Genomic DNA, 18,750 nt, shown 5'->3' with positions numbered 1-18,750 from the left:
TGCCAGGATCCTCCACATGCAGAAAACCAGCCCAAGAATAAAGCCAACACAGGGAAGAACAAAGCTGGGGTGTGGGGAGAAGGATACCCATCCTGCTGGCATCTTTGGAGTCTCTGAATCCAGCCACAGCTAAAACCAGGTCTATTCCTGGCCTTTTAAGTTGCTTGAGCAAATAAATCTCATTTTTTACTTAAGCCAGTTTGACCTAGGTGTCTGCCACTTGTAATCCAAAGAGTCTTGACCAAGACAGATATTGACAGGGAAGCAATCGGATCCTAGAGGAGGGTAGAGAAAGAAACCCTAGCTTCTCCACTGCCCAAGAGTGAAGTGAGAGGGAGAAAAGGAGTAACAAACTTGGAGCTTTCCCAAGGAAAGTGTTACTTTTGATCCTTTGATTGGGGACCTTTGCTTCAGAGGATTAGATTTCCCAGGAACATGCATCCCAAGAATCTACAGTTTACTAATGAATACAGTAAATAATTTATACCACACATTATTTCCTGTTACTCAAATCTTAATATTAACTACTCAGTGATTTCACAATGTCTGTATTCTCACCAAACTAAAAAGAGCCTCTTTCAAATAAACTAGCCACTGTAGAAAAAAATATCAGGATCACTATAGATATAATGGTAATTTCCAGAGACTCATTAGCACATTGATGACTATTAATTTTCAAAGTTAATTAATAGATAGAAATGGCACTTTCTTTTAATTTATGTCATTAGTCAAATGAGCTTTCTAATTAAGATGTGCAATCTACAAATTTATAAACTGATGAATAACTCCAAACATGGAGAATTATTGGTGAGGTTCTGCCTGGTCTGAACTGGCTTTAGAACTTGAGAAAAGGGGGAGAATTAATTTCATTCCCTGGCGGTTTCTCAACAAAATCTTCAGTTAAATATATTCAAGGGTGCCTGGGTGGCTCAGATGGTTAATCGACTGCCTTCGGCTCAGGTCATGATCCTGGAGTCCTGGGATCGAGTCCCGCATCGGGCTCCCTGCTCAGCAGGGAGTCTGCTTCTCCCTCTGACCCTCTTCCCTTTCGTGCTCTCTATCTCTCATTCTCTCTCTCTCAAATAAATAAATAAAATCTTTAAAAAATATATATATATATTCAAGTTATTCATTGCCATACCGTCATCATGGTTCTGAATCTCATTTCCACTTTCTGTTAAATTCAAATGAAATATTGTACCACATCTGATAAACAAGTAAGTTTGACACTTATTGACAATATCAATACTATTTGTAAAATGAAAACAAAAAGCTTAAATTTGACAAATATAAAAATAAACCAGACTTCTAAAACAAACCCAAATAGAAATTTCATTGAGAAAACGTGTAAAATGAGTCTGCGGCTGGACATAGCAAACATCATAGAGACAAAGGCTGTTTACTATTAAGCACTAATTAGCAAACCAGTCAATAGTATTTGCACAAGATCTAATTACAGTCTTGCTCTACTCTCTCTGTGAAAAGAGCCAAGTACTTCAGCAAGTGGGAAGGAGAGTTTTACTGAATCAATCAACTAACATTTTTAAAGCGTCCATCAAGGATTGAAGTGCCCAATGTGCAGAAGCATGTGTTTGGAGCATCTTTGAAGCGGGAGCACCAATCTTTTTGTTTTGAGATAATTTGCTACCTAATAATTAAAAACAGAAAGGAAAAAAGTAAGAAAATCAGTGAAGTGATCCTATGGGAAAAAAAATCAGAGTTTGTTGGATTCCCTTACACTTACTTTAGTTTATTGTTATTACTTTGAATTGCATATGGCAGGATGCCACAAGTTTTTCAATGAGTGGGGGTTGGTTTCTAGTGGTTTTAATCTAGCCTTGGCAATGGGTATAACATTTGGGGCATAGGACTCCAAATACAGAGAATATCTGGTTCACATGAAAAAAAGATTAATATAAAGTAAAATGTCTTTTAATGACCATATAATAAACTTTTAAAAATATGCACATCAGGTTACCATGACCCAAAAGAAGGTATGGCATATCCACCTCATTGATAATGTATAAACAATAGCCAATGTGCACATTATGGAAGAATAATTATAAAATTTAAATATACTAATTCCAAAATCACTTTACTGATAAATAAACCTCTGAGGTCTAGAGGTGAAAATTCACTTGTGATATATATTCAGGATATATTGTCTCACTTACAGATTTTCTCTTGAGAAGAGTACTATACTTTGGATGGTGTTCTAACTTATAGAAAATAACTCACAGCACCATTTTAATAGAAAGAACAAGGAAGCTAGTGAAGGCACCATCTTAGGAGATGTTAACCTCCTTTACAAAGGGTACGGTTGCTAGGGGAAAGCTCCCAACTCAGTTCAAATCTTAGCTTGTGGCTGTGTGACTTGGAGTACGTAACCTCTCTGAGCCTCAGTTGCTTTACTGGTAAAATGGAAATAATATCAGGGCCTAACTCATGAGACTGTTGTACAGATTAAACAAGAAATCATACATAAAGTAGGCAATGTGCTGAGTGTTTTGCATATAATGTCTTGTTTAGTTGGTAAACCAGTGGCTTCGATTTTAGTTTTCTCCACACAAAATGCTGTTATTTCTTAAAATTGTAACCAGTCATCAACCCTTTTGCCTTGGGAGGGATGGTCCTGTAGGAGGCCAAGGCTGCTGTTTCCACTGAACAGTAGTCTGGAAATTCTGGGCTTCAGACTTGAGCAGTCTTGACATTCTTCTGCATGGTGAGTCTTACCTCATAGTAACTCTGGACGGCATTCATGAAGGCTTCATCAGCCACGATCTGGGTTTCCCCATTGAGGAAAGCCTGAAACCGGTCCTTGACTGTCTGCAGCTGCTGTTTGCTGATCTGTAAGGAACAGAGGAAGAGGGAACAGTGAAGACTTGTTCCAGACAAGGATCGTGATTCCATGGAAGATGACAGGCCCATTGGTGTGCTAGAGCTGACTTGTTTGGGCGTGTGGGAGCTGATGGTTACATTTTCACGAGTTTACTAAAAAATAGTATAAATTACAGTTAAATAAATGATATTGAAAATAAAGGTAACACATACTCAAAATTCATTGCTTCCTGATTATTTTAGCATTACCTGTGCTTTTGAAGTTACTAACATCTATTGTATTTGTAAGGCAGAAATGATATATAACGGGTGCTACCATATACTACTTCCCAACTCTACATTCGGTGATATCTTATTGGAAGCTAGGTATCAGTCAGGATAAGAGTATTTACACCATGGAAATTGGCAAGTGCTACAAGTCAGGTGTTTTTCTTGGTTAATTTTTGGTTTTTTCACGAGAGATGGTCGTTTAACACATCATTGCACAGGCCCCTCAGGTCATCTGAAATATCCTGCTTTATAAAGTTCTAGTCATCAAAACAGTATGGTATTAGCATAAAAACAGTCACCCAGAAATAGACCCATGAATATACAGGCAATGTTATTTGACAAGGGCGCCAAGATATTCAAAGGGGAAAGGATACACTACTCTATAAATGATGTTGGAAAAACTGGGTATTCACATGCAATAGAATGAAATTGGACCCCTATCTTATACCACTCACAAAAATTAACTTAAGTGAATTAAAGACTTAAATGTAAGACCCCAAACTGTAAAACTGTTAGAGGAAAACAGGGGAAAACCTCATTGACATAGGTCTTGGCAATGAATTTTTGGATACGACATCAAAAGCTCAAGCCACAACAACAAAAACCGACAAGTGGGACTACATCTCTATAATAACCTACTGCACAGCAAAAGAAACAAGCAGCAAAATGAGAAGGCAATTTATGGAATGGGAGAAAGTATTTGTAAACCTTTTACCTGATAAGGGGTTAATACCCAAAATATATAAGGAACTCATATAATAGCAAAAAAAAAAAAATCCAATAAAAAATGGGCAGAGGACTTGAGTAGACATTTTTCCAAAGAAGACATACATATGGCCAATAGGCCATGAAAGGATATTCAACATCACTTCTCAGGGAAATGCAAATAGAGAGAGAAAGTGGAACCCTTGTTCCATACTCTTGGTAGGAATGTAAATTGGTGCAGCCACCAGGGAAAACAGTATGGAGTTTCCTCAAAAAATTAAAAATAGAAGTACTATATGATCCAGCAATTCCACTTCGGGGTATGTATCTCAAGGAAAGGGAAACACTACCTGAAAGAAATAGCGCCACCCCTATGTTCAGTGCAGCATTATTCACAATAGCTGAGACACGGAAACAACCTAAGTGACCATCGATGGATGAGTGGATACAGAAAAGGTGATACACATGCACGCACGCACGCACACACACACACACACACACGCTTGATTATTATTCAGCCATAAAAAAAAAAAAAGAAATCCTGCCATTTGTGACAACATGGATGGACCTAAAAGGTATTATGCTAAATGAAATAAGTTAGAGAAAAACAAATACTGTATGTTCTCACTTATATGTGGATTCTAAAAAATGTTGAACTAATAGAAATAGAGAGTAGAATGATAGCTGCCAAGGCCTGAGGGGTGGGGGAAATGGGGAGATGCTGAACAAAGCATACAAACTTCCAACTCTAAGATGTAAGCTCTGAGGATCTAATGGACAGCATGGTGACTATAATGAACAGTACTGTATTGTATACTTGAAAGTTGTTAAGGAGTAGATTCCACAGCCCTTTCTTCTAACTACTTGTTACTTATGATTAAATCTGTTAGATGATATGTCTCTCTTGTTATTTGCTCATCGATGTTTCCCCAGGGCCAGGTTAGTGCTTTATGTAAGACAGGCACTCCATAAGCCCTTGTTGAATAAATGAGTGCAGTGTATGCAAGAGAAATTATTTTTGAATATCCTTTAATCTGTTCTAATTTATATAAAAGGAAAGTCAGCTAAAAACTTTGCTTTTTTATTATTATTTATAAAAACTTACACCTTATAAACTAATCACGGGATGCTGTGTCTGAGAACGACTGCTGTAGAAGAAAGAGTGAGAAGATCATTCCGGTCCCAGTTCTATCAACCATTCTGCCATCTTGAAAAAGCCACTTACATTCTCTGAATTGGCCAGAGGGTTAAAAGCCCTTCTGGAATAAGGCTGGGTTTAAATAAAGAAATGTGATACCATCCTCAGGTTTCTCGCTTGGAAAATGGTGATAATTCTAATTACTGCCTTGGCATACTTATAGCTATTTGATAACATAATATGGGTTCTTTTTAAAAATTATGAGTTTCTATATACATTTAAAGTGCTTTCATCATTAGAATCAATACCAGTCCTGCTAGGAAATAATAATGTTAAGAACTATAGGAAACTGAAGACTGGCTCGAGTTTTGACTCAATCAGGAAACAAAGTAGAGTTCTGAGAATGGACAGAGATGGGAGGTGAGGTGCTTTAGCTAATTTTGTAACTTTGGGAAAAGTAGGACTAGTGAAGTCAGGGGCAGATATAAAAGAGGTAGGTTTTTATCAGATTGGTATTTGTCACGTTCTAGAGCACCCTTGTCCAAGGTTAGCCACATGCATAATTTTACATTTTCTGGAAGTCACATTTTAAAAAGTAAAAAGAAACAAGGGAAATAAATATTAATATACTTTGTTGAAGTCAATATGTCAAAAATATTATTTCAACATATAATTATTACATAAATGACTAATGAGACATTTAACATTCATTCTTAACAGTACACTTAACATTGTACTGTATCTTTGAAATCTGGTGTTATTTTACACCCACAGTATATTTCAATTCAGAATCACCACCCTGCCAGTGTCCAACAGACACATGTGGCTGGTGCTACTGCATTGGACAGCCAGGCCTAGAGCACGGAATGATCCCATTGCTAAGCCACATAGGCTTTCCTGGTCTGACCCAGAGATACTGGTATTGCTGAAGTTAAACAGTAAAATCATAGTTATTTGTATGCATTTGAAAACATTTCAACTGAATTATTAGGCACCAGTTGATTTTCTCATAAAAATGGCACCATAACATAAATTTCTTTGAAGAAGGCCAGCTTCAACTGGCCTAAGTCACAAATCCTCACAGCGTAGTACCAACCAAGCATCTCACAGAATTTACATTCAGAATTCTTTCCAACACTAGGTCAATACCAACTCTGCATGATTTTGGGGGTGGGACGGGGTGAGGTAATGGAGCAGGAGAGGGAGTGGCCACCAACACACCTTGCTTTTGCCTTAAATCTCAAGTAATTGAAATAAAAGTAAGCACACACCATCTGAATGGTGACGATTGATTGCTGACCCAAGCCAAATCCATTATCACTCTAACCTTTGTTAAGTAAGCAGAGTGCTCAGTTTTTCAAGGAACATTTACAGAGCATCTGTTACCTGCCTGGCCCTACCCAATGCCCTGAGGTTTCAGTGGACAACAAAGCAACCTAACCTTTGATCTTACAGGGAGAGAGGCACAAGGCAACCGGGAGTCCAAAGAAATTAGGGATTGTCCTCAGGGGCCTCACAGTCTAGATGGAGAGGAAAAAACAGTATTATAAAATGCTTAAAAGGAGAAGGCCCTCAGGAACATTAATGTCGGTCAAATTCGGAGAACATCCATCGAGAAGCCCTACAAAACACCCCCCACTTCCCCGAACACCTCAAGCTCTCAGTTGGAGAGTTAGGGGCACAGATTCCAGAGGCAGAGCTATGCTTATGTCTGGGTTTCGACACCTGCCAGTCCACGTTCACTATTTTTCTCACCCCTAATTAAATAAGCAAAGCATCTACTGAGTCACCCCACTCACTGTGTCTCACTGGGCAAATGACTGACCTCTCTACACCTCTGTTTTTCATCTGTAAAACAGGGCCAATGCTGACCTCACAGGACTGTTGTGAAAATTAACTGGAAATAAGTGAAATATTCACTGCAGAACCTGGCACAGCACGAAGGACCAGTAAACAGGAGCTGCTATGGTGATGAATCCTCAGCTTTGAGGCTTTACACATTCTGTTCCCTCAAGAAAGCATGCCTGTGGGAAAATTCCAGATGTGTATTCAAAATCCAGCCCACATGCTCCTTCCCAGAACTCCCTGGGTAGAGCTGGCTACTTCCTCATGATTTTATTCACAGTCCTAAGGGTACATGTAGAAGTTTATTTAGATGTCAGTGCTCAGAGGCAGGGTCAGGAGTCAGGAGATGAGAACACAGCCTTGGGGCCAATGAGATGTGGATTCAAATCCTAGTGACAATACTCATTTTCAAGGGTAACCTTGGGCCAACGAATTTCCCCAGGCCTTAGTTCTTCATGTATAAAATAGGGATTTTAAGACCTACTCCCAGCGTTGCTGGAAAGATAAAAAGAACATGGGAGGATGTGCCTAAGGATCTTAGCACACTGCCTGGCACAAAAGAAGAGTCAAATGATACAGAGCAGACCATAAACTAAATGGCCTTGAGGCCCCGCATGATGTAGCCTCTGTCTAATGTTAGCTTTGTTTTGTCTCACTCTGCTCTCCACTTACTCTGCTTTAGCCACACTGGCCTCTGTTCTCTTTCTCAAGTGTGCCCCAGTGTTTCTTCCCCTAGAGCCTTTGCATTTGCCATTCCCCCTGCCTGGGATGCTCTTCCCCTGATCTCCCCATGGCTGCCACCTACTCACCCTTAGGGCTCAGCCTACCTAAGCATCTCACAGGAAAATCTTCCCTGACCACCCTATCTACAGTAGTACTCCCCAGAGCTAATGTCTAACAGAGTGACCTGGGCCCCATGCAATGCCCTTACAGCCATTATCACAGTCAGTATTTAACTTGTTGAAGATATGCTTATTTAGTTGAATTATAACATGCATATGGAAAAATACATGTCATAAGCACAGAGCCTGAGAAATCTTTGCAAAGTGAACTTTCTAATAGAACCAACTCTCCTATCAAAATAAAGAACATTACCTGGAACCCAGAAGCTCCTGGCATGTCCCCCATATCATTGCCCCTCTCCAAAGCTGACCACCAGCCTGACTTCTACCATCATAGATGAGTTTTGCCTGGTTTTGAACTTGATGTCAGTGCAGTCATGCACTATGAGATTCTGCCATGTGGTTGAGGGTATCAATAGTTTGTTCATCCTCATTGCTAAGTATTCCATCTTATGACTCTACCACTATTTATCTACTCTCCTGTTGAGGGACATTTGGACCTTATTTCTTTATTTTAAAATGTGCTTGCTTTTCATTACCTCTCTCCCCATAAGAACACAAGTTTCATGTATACAAGACCCACATCTATCTTGTTTACTGCTGTGCTTCTAGTGCCTAGCACATAATGGGCTCTAACCAAATATTTGTTGAATGAATGCAACTTGAACTTATCAAGTGTTTAATGTATACCAGGTACCATGTTAGGCTCTGGAGATAGGAAATGACCAAGGCACAATCTTAGCTCTCAGTTTCCTTACACTGTAGTCAGGGATCACATATTCATCTTTGATTCCTTAGCATCCTTTTGAGGACTCTATGAGTGAATGAAAATCTCACTTAGGAGGTCACATAAATAGCCAGTCTAAAAACTAATCTGTGGATTTATGTCTGGTTTACAGTTAACCGACCTAGATAGGATTGAACACTGAAGGTGACCTTGCATGAACACACTGAAATAATTGGTCCCGAGTAGCTGACAGGACAATTCTAAATAGACAAACAGGCTTCTATGGGCCACTTACAAAGAGAACGCTCCTAAAATAGAAATCCATCTAAAAGCACTCAGTATGTATAGAAGCCACGTGTGCATCAGATCAGAATTCAGAATTGAAGTAATGAGTTCCAAGAGCAGAAATCCTGAAAAGATGAAAGGTGATTATTTCAGAGGAAAGAGCTGCAGCACGTTCTGCTGGCACTAGTCCAGCACTCTGGGCTCAGTCCACCTCATTAAGCAGGGCCTGAAAATTCTCACTGCATTTCAGGCAGTTTGTAATGTACTGAACATTCTGGAGAAGCACGACCTGGGAAATAACCGGAAGAGAAACCGCATGTCCTAGGGGCTGGTCTCGGGAGAGGCAGTGCCAAAATCAGGGCAAGCACAGGCCGAATCCTGGCTTTAACACAAGTCTTTGGGCAAGTAGTTAACTTTGGTTTTCTCTTTGGTAAATAGGAGATCTTATCTACCCTACAGGGCTTTTGTGAGGACCGGGTGAGATCACGTATGTAAGGCAGATAGCATAGTACCTGGCATAGAATCAGGATTTGATTAATAAAAACAATGACAAGAAGTATTATTGTTATGATGTGGTTTTGCCTTTTTCCTTTCATTGATCTTTTATCTTCTTCAATGCTTTTTTCCCCTTTGTTTATTCAATATTTTGAAATTTCTTCTGAAATTTCTGCTGGTATTCTTTGTCCCCTCCTCCTTGGTCCTCCTTCCATTTGAGAGGCTGAAAAGCCAAATACTCTTTTCCCATCTCCCTTCCAGCTATAGGTAGACATGCAACAGGGGCAGACAGCTACTGGGGATCTTCTGGAAAAGTTTTTGAATAAAATCCTTATAAAAAGGAAACTGCTGCTGATATAACCCTTTCCTTGGGCCAAGAGCATCGTAGAGATGTTGGCCCTTACGCTTTTGAGGGGTTGAGCAAATGTTTGTAAACACCTATCTCTGCCCTTCTTATGATGCAAGAAAAAATGCGTCATTTTTTTTTTAGTTCAAATCACTGTGTTTCCTTCTACTTGCACCCAAAGGCTTTCCCAATAGCTACCTGGAGCTTTCTCTAGGCATAGAAGAAAGTATTCATACTAACGTGTGTATCGCTTACTATGCCTCCCATCACAGCAGCAACCGTATTATAAAAGAGGGAGAAGGAATATTTACCCTAAAAGAATGGATCTAAAATGGTAGCATTCTAAGCATAGGCAATAGATAGTAGGAAGTTGTTTTGGGTATAAGGAGATGTTCCTGTTATACCCATAACTGAAATCCATCTCTAACGTATAAGGTCGGTATTGTATATTACAATCTAATAACATGAGCTATGCTTTTCCTTTTTTAAAAAATTGAAGTATAGTTCACATACTATGTTATTTTAGTTCCAAGTGTATAACATACTGATTCAACAACATGGTATCTGATGCTGTGCTCACCCCAAGTGTAGCTCCCATCTATCACCATACAACACTATTACAATACCATTGACTATATTCCCTATGCTGTACATTTTCCCCCAACTTATTCATTCCATAACTGGAAGCTTGTACCTTTCACTCCCCTTCACCCATTTTGCCCATCCCTGCAGTCCACCTCCCTCTGGCAACCATCAGTTTGTTCTCTTTGTGGGTCTGTTTCTGCTTTTTTTTATTTGTTTGTTCTTTTTTTTTTTTTTTTAAGATTCTACATATAAGTGAGATCATATGGTATTTGTCTTTCTCTGTGTGCTTTTTCTTTTTAAGGAAGAAATCATTATTTGGGAGAAAAGTAGTTTTTAAAACGCTACTTCATTATAGAAAGCTGATAGGAACGTTAAGTCAACAAGTGCTTTGAAAACCGAACTTAGCCTAGAGAGTTAAGAGCAACGCTTATTTAATTTTCTTTCTTTAAAGCTTATCAAAAATTTAAATATATACTGGTCCATTAATTTTATTAAAAAATAAAATATCCTCTTCCTACAACTAGATTAAAATACTGTCTCGCCTAAATGAAGTCTTGAGTCTAGGAAATCTAGAAGTTGTATCATCCTAACCAAGTATTTACTTATTTACATAAAATTCTCTTCACCTTCTATATTATGGAAATTTGCATAATATATTCTGAAAAAGGTGTTTTAAGTGAGTTTCATTCATTTGGCTTGAGTAAAAAAAAAAAATCCATCTGAAAGTCTTCATCATGGGAAACTATCACTGATTCATTCTGCAGTGAAAGTTGAAGGGGCAAAAATACTAAAGATGGGAGAGGTTATAAATAATAAGCTATAACCTGGGACTTCTCTTTGCAACATGGTTTCCCCAAATTCAGCCATTCAAGTAACACCCTCTCCATATACCAACCAGACTTCGATTTACTTTATATTTTGCCTTGAATATATTGCAAGTCACTTCATTTTTTTTAACTGAAACTTGTTCTAAGGAATAATATCTGTGAAATCATAGGCTTTATGTGCTAGCTATAGTTAAAATAGATAGGTACTATCACCTTGCATACATCTACCACATTTTAGGAAGCGCTTCTTTAGAAAAGAATTTAAAATCTACTACAAAAGTTCTTGCTCATTTAAAAAAAATTTTTTTAGACTAGCAGCCACTGAATATCTTTAAGTTAGTTACTGCTTTTTAAAAACTAACTCTGAATTTTTAATTCATTAAGTAATAAAGAGACCCACTAGCCAGGTTATTCCTAAAGACCAATTTGTTCGGAAAAGAAACAACAGAGGGGGGACGCCTGGGTGGCTCAGTTGGTTAAGCGACTGCCTTTGGCTCAGGTCATGATCCTGGAGTCCCAGGATCGAGTCCCACATCGGGCTCCCTGCTCGGCAGGGAGTCTGCTTCTCCCTCTGACCCTCCCCCCCTCATGTGCTCTCTCTCTCTCTCATCCTCTTTCAAATAAATAAATAAAATCTTAAAAAAAAAAAAAGAAAGAAACAACAGAGGGTTCTATGACCGAAAGGAAAGTGGCCTTGTAAACAACATGAAACATTGGCTATGCTGGGATTCTCTCAGAAAAAAATTATTTAGTAGAAGAAGAAAAAAAATTAAGAAAACTGAATCTAGAAACGAAGTCAGGATAACAGTTGGATTAGAGATGGGATGAGAGGAGAAAACGGATAGAGATGGGGAAAAGAACAGGAGCAAGAGATCCCTACACACACCGAAGATCATCTGAAAGTTGGCTCACATGTCCTGCCACAGAACAAAATACATGTAATTTAAAACAACAACAACAACAACAATATACTCTTCTAATTTGGAGACACTTGGGCAATATTCACCTAGATTCTTCTGACAGATGGTCAAACATGGAGTTTTAGGCCCAGAGTCCTCATTAAGAAGTGTTTTAGTGGCAGCAGGTCTCAAATATTTTGGTTTCAAGTCTCTTTACACTCTTAAAATTTACTAAAGACTACAAAGAGCTTCTGTTTATACAAGTTATGTCTATTGATATGTACCGTAATAGATGTTAAAACTGGGAAGTTTAAAGTATTTATTAATTCGTTAGAAATAAATTCATTACTCATTTAATCTAAACAATCCACTTTTATGAAAATAACTATATTTTCCAAAACAAATATTAGTGAAATGAAATGTCACCATTTCATAGTATTGGCAAATCTCCTTCAGAGATTAATAGAAGGCTATTGGAATCTCATCTCTGTTTCTGCATTCAATCTGTTGTGATATGCTGTTTTGGTTGAAATATGTGAAAAAAAAACTGGCTTCCCACAGATATGTTGCTGGAAAAGGGAGACATATTTTAATAAGCGTTCAGTTAGATGTGGAGAATCTTCTTTGATATGATACCAATGCTCAACCAGTGATATTTTCTTAAGGGTTAGTTGGAGTATGAAATTGGAAACCATAGGAATGAACTATTACCTTAAAATTCACTGGTCTTTCTTGCTTTTTGAAAGACTCTTTTACCCATGCATGTTTTGTTTAAATACCATACATTGGTCATATGGAAAATATTAGTTCATTGAATTATGCAAATATTCCAAATATTGACATATTTCATTACACAACATGTAAAATATCATATCACTTAAAAATCACCACTGGCATCACAAGAAAAGTCTTTGGGGGTTGGAAAACTGTCAAGCTTATAGTGGTGGATTGAAAGCTCAAATTTTATCATTGGCAGAAAATACTGTTAGCTGTTTTTCTTGAAGTTAACAGGCTCCCTTACAGGCTCCCTTCATTTATTTTCCAGAAAACATCTGGGAAATGCCTAAGTTTGAATAACCTTTTTGTTTGTCTGTCAGTTGTTCTTTCAAGTAAAATTTTTCCATTAAGGAAAAAAAAAAAAGACTAGTTCGGTTTGACAACTCAATAACACAAGTCCGTTTCCATAAGACAACCACTGCCTGCCCCTTGTTATACAGCGGAGTGCTTGATGTATATTTACCATTTCATTCTACAAAGTATTAAAAGAATGTGCACTCTGGGTCAAAATTTAACACAGCTAATTTCTACAGCTTTATCATGAGGAGTATTCAGGGACGGTTTTTGAACAGTGAGCTCAGGGCTATGAGGAGGACAATGATGAGTGTGGTCCGGCACCACCACCTTGGTTTGCACAAGACACCAGAGGTTTTACTCACTACTACTTTTGCATCTTTAGTGCAAATGTCAATACAGTTGGGGAAAAAGGAAGTAATGTCTTAGTATGATTGGGAATATCACCCCAGGGGTTTACAGACCACACTCTGAGAACCAGTGTGAATCGGTGAATCAATGAACCTGACCAGCTATTAATGCTGCAAGGTAGCTGGCCAGGCAGAGAGTGGTATAATTGGATCCTTGAGAGGTAGGTGCAGGGCCTTGTATGTCCAAGTGCGGAGTCTGGGTTTCATTCTGAGCAGGATGGGAAACCACGGAAGTGTTTGATGCAAGGGAGTGCGAGGATTTGAAAGCAGGCAGGATCAGGGAACAGTAATGAGTTCTCAGGTTCATTGCAGAATCAGGACCATGTTTCCCGCAGGCTGTGATAATCTGAGGGGAGGAAGATTTTGAAGGGTCTAGAATCTCAGTTGGTTGAGAAGTCAGGAGAAGAAGAAGTGGCAGGGCGAGTGGGAGAAGAGAGGAGACAGGGATTCTAGGATGGGAGAGTCGAGAAAGACAGATGAGAAAGTGTGGGGCCTTATTGTGGGGACACGATAAGAATTTCTTTTGTCAATTTATAATTCAGAATCTGCTGACTAGAAGAATAAAAAGAATAAGAACAAGAAGAACGAGAAGAAAGAAGATTAGAGGGTGCTCTCAGTATAAGCATCGAGCATGCACAAGAGCTGTCCAAAAATAAAGTCGCAACAACCTATTGCAAATGAAACAGCAGATAGTTCCATTTGGCTGGACCCAGACTAAAAGCATTCTAGCAGAGCATATGAAATCACCAAATCACCAGACACTATTCTGAGTCTTATGAGGTTTAATAGTGAACTTATCAGTAGCAACTATCTCCAGAAAAGAAGTTGAAAAAATCTAAATGCAGTCAATGAATAGGTTATGGAAGATTCTCTAATGTAACACCTCACAAACTGAAACTGGGAGCTTCACCGAAACTGATTTAGATAAGAACCTTGCTCTGTCGGTCATGAACAGCGAGAAACGGTACGATTGATTGGCAGGCATTCTTCAGGCTGCTGGAATGTTTGGAGGGATGTGGAGACCTTAACTGGTTCTGACAATCTCCATTCATGACCCAGAATTCCAGAGAGAAAAAATGGGACAAAGTCAGAATGTGCTCTGCAACTGGGAAATACTAAAAACACAAGCATAAACTCTAAGTAATGGAAACGATGGACTTTAAATAATAGTGATGTACCACCACAAGCTCATCACTTGTAACAAATGTAGCACAGTCATGAAAGATGCTAATAACAGGGGAGACTGTGTTGTGGGGAGGGGGGATACCGAATATATGGGAACTCTCTGCACTTTCCACTCAATTTTTCTGTAAACCTAAAACTTCAAAAAATAAAACATATTAATTAAACACACACACACACACACACACACGGAATCAAATTTTCTATAAAGGAACCCAAATATAATAGCACATACAATGCAGACCTAAGCCTGCACAACGGAGAACAGAAAATCCTGCCACTAACGCTTGTCCTGCAATTCAGAAGCAGAAAAGCATAACAAGCCGTCAGTGTTTTTAAGTTCCCGCATCTCATGGCAAGGTAAACTACCTGGGTTGTGCAGAGGTTTCAGGGAACTTTCTGCACCCACAAATGAGTTCTGGCTTATTAAAATGATATTGATCATTGACTCAGTTCCTTCCCATGAGATTTTGTGTTCCTGATATTTTAAAGGCATTAGTGATTTAATTACCCCTACTGCATCTGACAGAGACATAGTTTCCGTTCCTTTTGGAAGCAGCCAAGAGGCTGAACTTCAAGTTGAGTCAGACGACTTGTCCTATCAAGATACAAGCGGTGTTTATTTCATGCCTTGGTAAGCACTTAGGTAGACTGCATGGAATATTACTGAAATCTCTTTGAAGAAACTTCCTTTTTTATCTCTTGTAATATCTGTCTGCAATCAGAGATCAATATGTTTTTATGTTGTATCTAGAATATTGCCCCTATGGTTGGTTCACAATAATTTGATTTTCATTTTCCTGCAATTCTTCACAATTCCACTTATGCCTTCATTTTGGGGGGCTAAGAATGTCACTTAAAGAGCTTTCCTTTTCCCTTCACTTTCTTCACTTGGCTAAGCCTTACCTGTCTATCAAAATGCGGAAGCCCACCTCCCTCTGATGGCTCCCCCCAGTCACTGAGTTAGACACCCTTTCTCTGAATTCCTTCATCCCCTGCCTCTTGGCATTTATTAGATTATAAATATTAATGTAAAGCATGGAGTCTTATGTCTGTTCTTCTCACCAAACTGTTAAAGAGAGGAGCCCACTCTTTTTAAGTGGGCTCAACAATGCAGGGCTGAAACTCATGACTCTGAGATCAAGACCTGAGCTGAGATCAAGAGTTAGATGCCTAACTGACTGAGCCACCCAGGCACCTCGGAATCTTCTTTTTTTAAATCACTGAGCCTCGAGTCGATAGCAGCCAAGAAACCCAATAAATTTGGGGGCTCAGCCTTTGTATCAGTATTGCCCACGAAGCCTGTAGAAAATATTGATACCAGCAACCCCACTCACTCAGAATGTCTGGGGGCAGAGACCCAAGTGCGCACAAGTTTAGAAACTTCACGAACACCTCTGAGGCACAGCCAAAGTTGCGAGCCCCTGCAAGAAATACTACTTCCTGAATGAACTGAAGTATGGTGTATTTTTATATAGGATTAAAGGCATTTTCCTAGTCTCTTGTACATGGATTGAATAGTCCTCAACTTCATGGGAAATAGAGACTAGATTTTTCTATGCTGTTCCAGAAGACTAAGCTAGCATTAGATAGAAAGTACAGGAAAGCTGATTTAGGGTCAACATGAGGACAGACTTTCTATTATTTGGAACTTCTGGAAAAGGGACTAGGTTGCCTTTGATTCAGAGATTCTTGTTACTGAGAGCATTTGGCTGTTTAGAAGGGATTCATCATTGAACTAAGAGTTGGAGTATGTGGCCCCTTGCATACAGAGTTTATGGTACTTTATTCTACAGAGGCATTTTCCAATCTTAGAAATGTATAATCAGCAGAGACAGGGAGCAGTTAATTCTAATGTTAAATAAACCTCTGGCTTTGCATTTCCTCCTGGGAAAGCTGCCCCTGATGTGCTAGTAAAGTTCTAACAACCAGAGCTCTATGTGAGGGGGAGAAGAACGCTGATTTGTAACATTTGATGGTTTCCATGATGTAAATATTTCCACCATGATGGATCTCAGGCTACCAATGTGACATTATCTGGCTCAAAACTTTCCCGAAATGTAAAATGCTGTCTTGAGACCTAGTTCAAGCACACCACTGAAAAGCTGCCCTCTTTTCTCCTCATTTCTCCCAACCCTCTTCATCTTTATCACCATATAATTCATGACTGGGAATAATTTAAGTTGAAACTCCAAGAAAATTCACCTCACTTCTTTAAAATCTGGAGTTCTTATTTGAATCAAGTAACTGGGAAATATTGATTCAGGGACAAACGGTCTCAATGCAGAGCTTTAGCACATACCTGTATTGCTTTACCTCCCAGCACCCACTCCAATTTTAATATTAAACTCAAGTAAAAGGTCATCTTCTCCAAGAAGCTGTCTCTGAACATCAAGATAAAGCTCTGTACATCTATGGATCTTTTAAAATTGCAATTCTCACCACCTGTATTTATTGGTCGAATGTGCATCTTCCCTACTATGATGTGCCTTACCTAAGGGCTGGAAGTGAGTCTGTCCCGCTCACTACTGAATTTTCTGCACTAGCAGAGTGCCTGATACATAGAAGCTACATATTCAGTATTTGTTAGATAAATGAACATATCATAAAATACAGCTGGATATTTTTTTACAAGTCTAGGTGGGGAATGAAGATGACCATGTGCTCGTCCCTCCTCCACCACCTTTGAGCTCTGTGACTTTGAGCTGTAATTCCTCAGTTTGCGGGTCTTCAAGCAGAGATACTGATGCTTACATTTTGGGTTCTCAGAGATTAAATTAGATAATTTATTAAGGAAAATTATCTAAAACTTGGAAATAAAGGTAAAAAGATGACTGTATCACTTTTTGTTGTTGTTGTTGTTTTGGTCACATAGGGCACTGTCAACCAAATCTACCCAGAGGTCACCTCATGTTCAGGAGAATTCCAAGTTTGTTTGATTTATTTGTTTCTATTCATTAGGACCCAGACTCTGTGCAGTTAGAGATTAATTTGTAGAATATGGTAAGCTGCAAATGATATCTTTGTCTGTTTGAAAAAGATAACCTTCAAAGTTACACAGCTTTATTGATCTATAGGACACTAATCAATTTTGAATATAACTTAGTAAACTTATTTTAGCACTTCCTTACTGGCTGACTGAATAAATCTCTCATCCTCTAATGCTCTTTGAACCAGCTTTTCCATCTTGTTGGTACTTTCAATAGGGAGTTAAATAAATCTTTGATAAATGTTCATTGTGTATTTACATGTGAGTCATGTTCTTAGGTTCTGGAAAAATATACTTTGACAATATATAAGGACTTACCATAGAACTTGGCAGTTCAGTGCTAAGTGTTAGTCCTGATTTTTGTCTACAGGACTCAGTTTCCACATGTATAAAAAGAGAAAGTTGGGCTGATGCTTATCAGGGTCCAATCTGCTTCATGAGCTATGATTCTGGCTGCTAATGTGAATGAGACCCATCGGACAGGAAAACTTGAGATGCAGGAGACTTGTTTTCCTGGGGGTGAGAGGACATACACTAATGTATTCACGAGACTGATAACTAGGAGCCACAACCAAGGGCTGAACTCTCAGTCTGTCGGCAGTATGTTTACTGCCCTGAGGGCTCACAGCCAACAAAACCGCCAGCCCTTTTCCACTGAGTGGTCTGCTGCCAAACATGTAAGAGCAGCGAATCTGCAGGAAGGAAAAACCTGAGGATTTGTTAATAAATTTGCCAATTTATATTAAATGAATAAATTCCTTCAAAGACTACTAAAATACAAATGGTCAGCGAAAGAGAATTAAATTATCTAAATAGCTTTATATCTAACAAAGAAATTTAGTTCCTAATTTAAAACCTTCCCACAAAGAAAATTCCAGGGCCAGATGGCTTCACTGGTAAATTTTGCCAAACATTTAAGAAAAAACACAGGTGGTAAAAAAAATTCAGAAAACAGAAGATATTATACTTCCCAACTCATTGTATGAAGCCAGCATTACCCTAATATAAATATGGGGCAAAGAAAATAGAAGAAAAAGAAGGCCAACATCCCTCACAGCTATTGACACAAACCACTTAGAGCATTTTAATAAATCAATTCAAATAATATATATATCGGAGGATAATACATCATGACCAAGTAGGGTTTTTCCCAGGATGGAAGGGTGATTTAACATTTGAAAATGAATCAATACAATTCACTATATTAATAATCAAACATGTAGCTTTTTCATTTAGAACTCAGTATGTCCCTGCTTATTCAGTTCATATTTTATGTCCTGAAATATTTCATGGGTT

The 18,750-nt window shown here is 38.6% G+C and overlaps 1 protein-coding gene across 15 annotated transcripts in view; it reads right to left on the bottom strand.

The window, feature by feature from the left end:
• CADPS (calcium dependent secretion activator) overlaps nucleotides 1–18,750 on the bottom strand; it is a 470,398-nt gene that overhangs the window by 354,899 nt on the left and 96,749 nt on the right. For all 15 annotated transcript variants that reach the window (XM_088021921.1, XM_088021929.1, XM_088021901.1 and 12 more), the window contains exon 2: nucleotides 2,734–2,847. In XM_088021921.1, the coding sequence (XP_087878047.1) occupies nucleotides 2,734–2,847 (114 nt within the window). The remainder of the gene's footprint in view (nucleotides 1–2,733; nucleotides 2,848–18,750) is intronic.

The sequence above is a fragment of the Eumetopias jubatus genome, unplaced genomic scaffold, assembly GCF_037043125.1.
Source record: "Eumetopias jubatus isolate StellerSeaLion01/CBP00866 unplaced genomic scaffold, mEumJub1_p1.0 scaffold_1, whole genome shotgun sequence".
Taxonomy (NCBI): Eukaryota; Metazoa; Chordata; class Mammalia; order Carnivora; family Otariidae; genus Eumetopias; species Eumetopias jubatus.
Note: the sequence above shows the minus strand (reverse complement) of the source record. Positions and strands in the feature narration are given on the sequence as shown.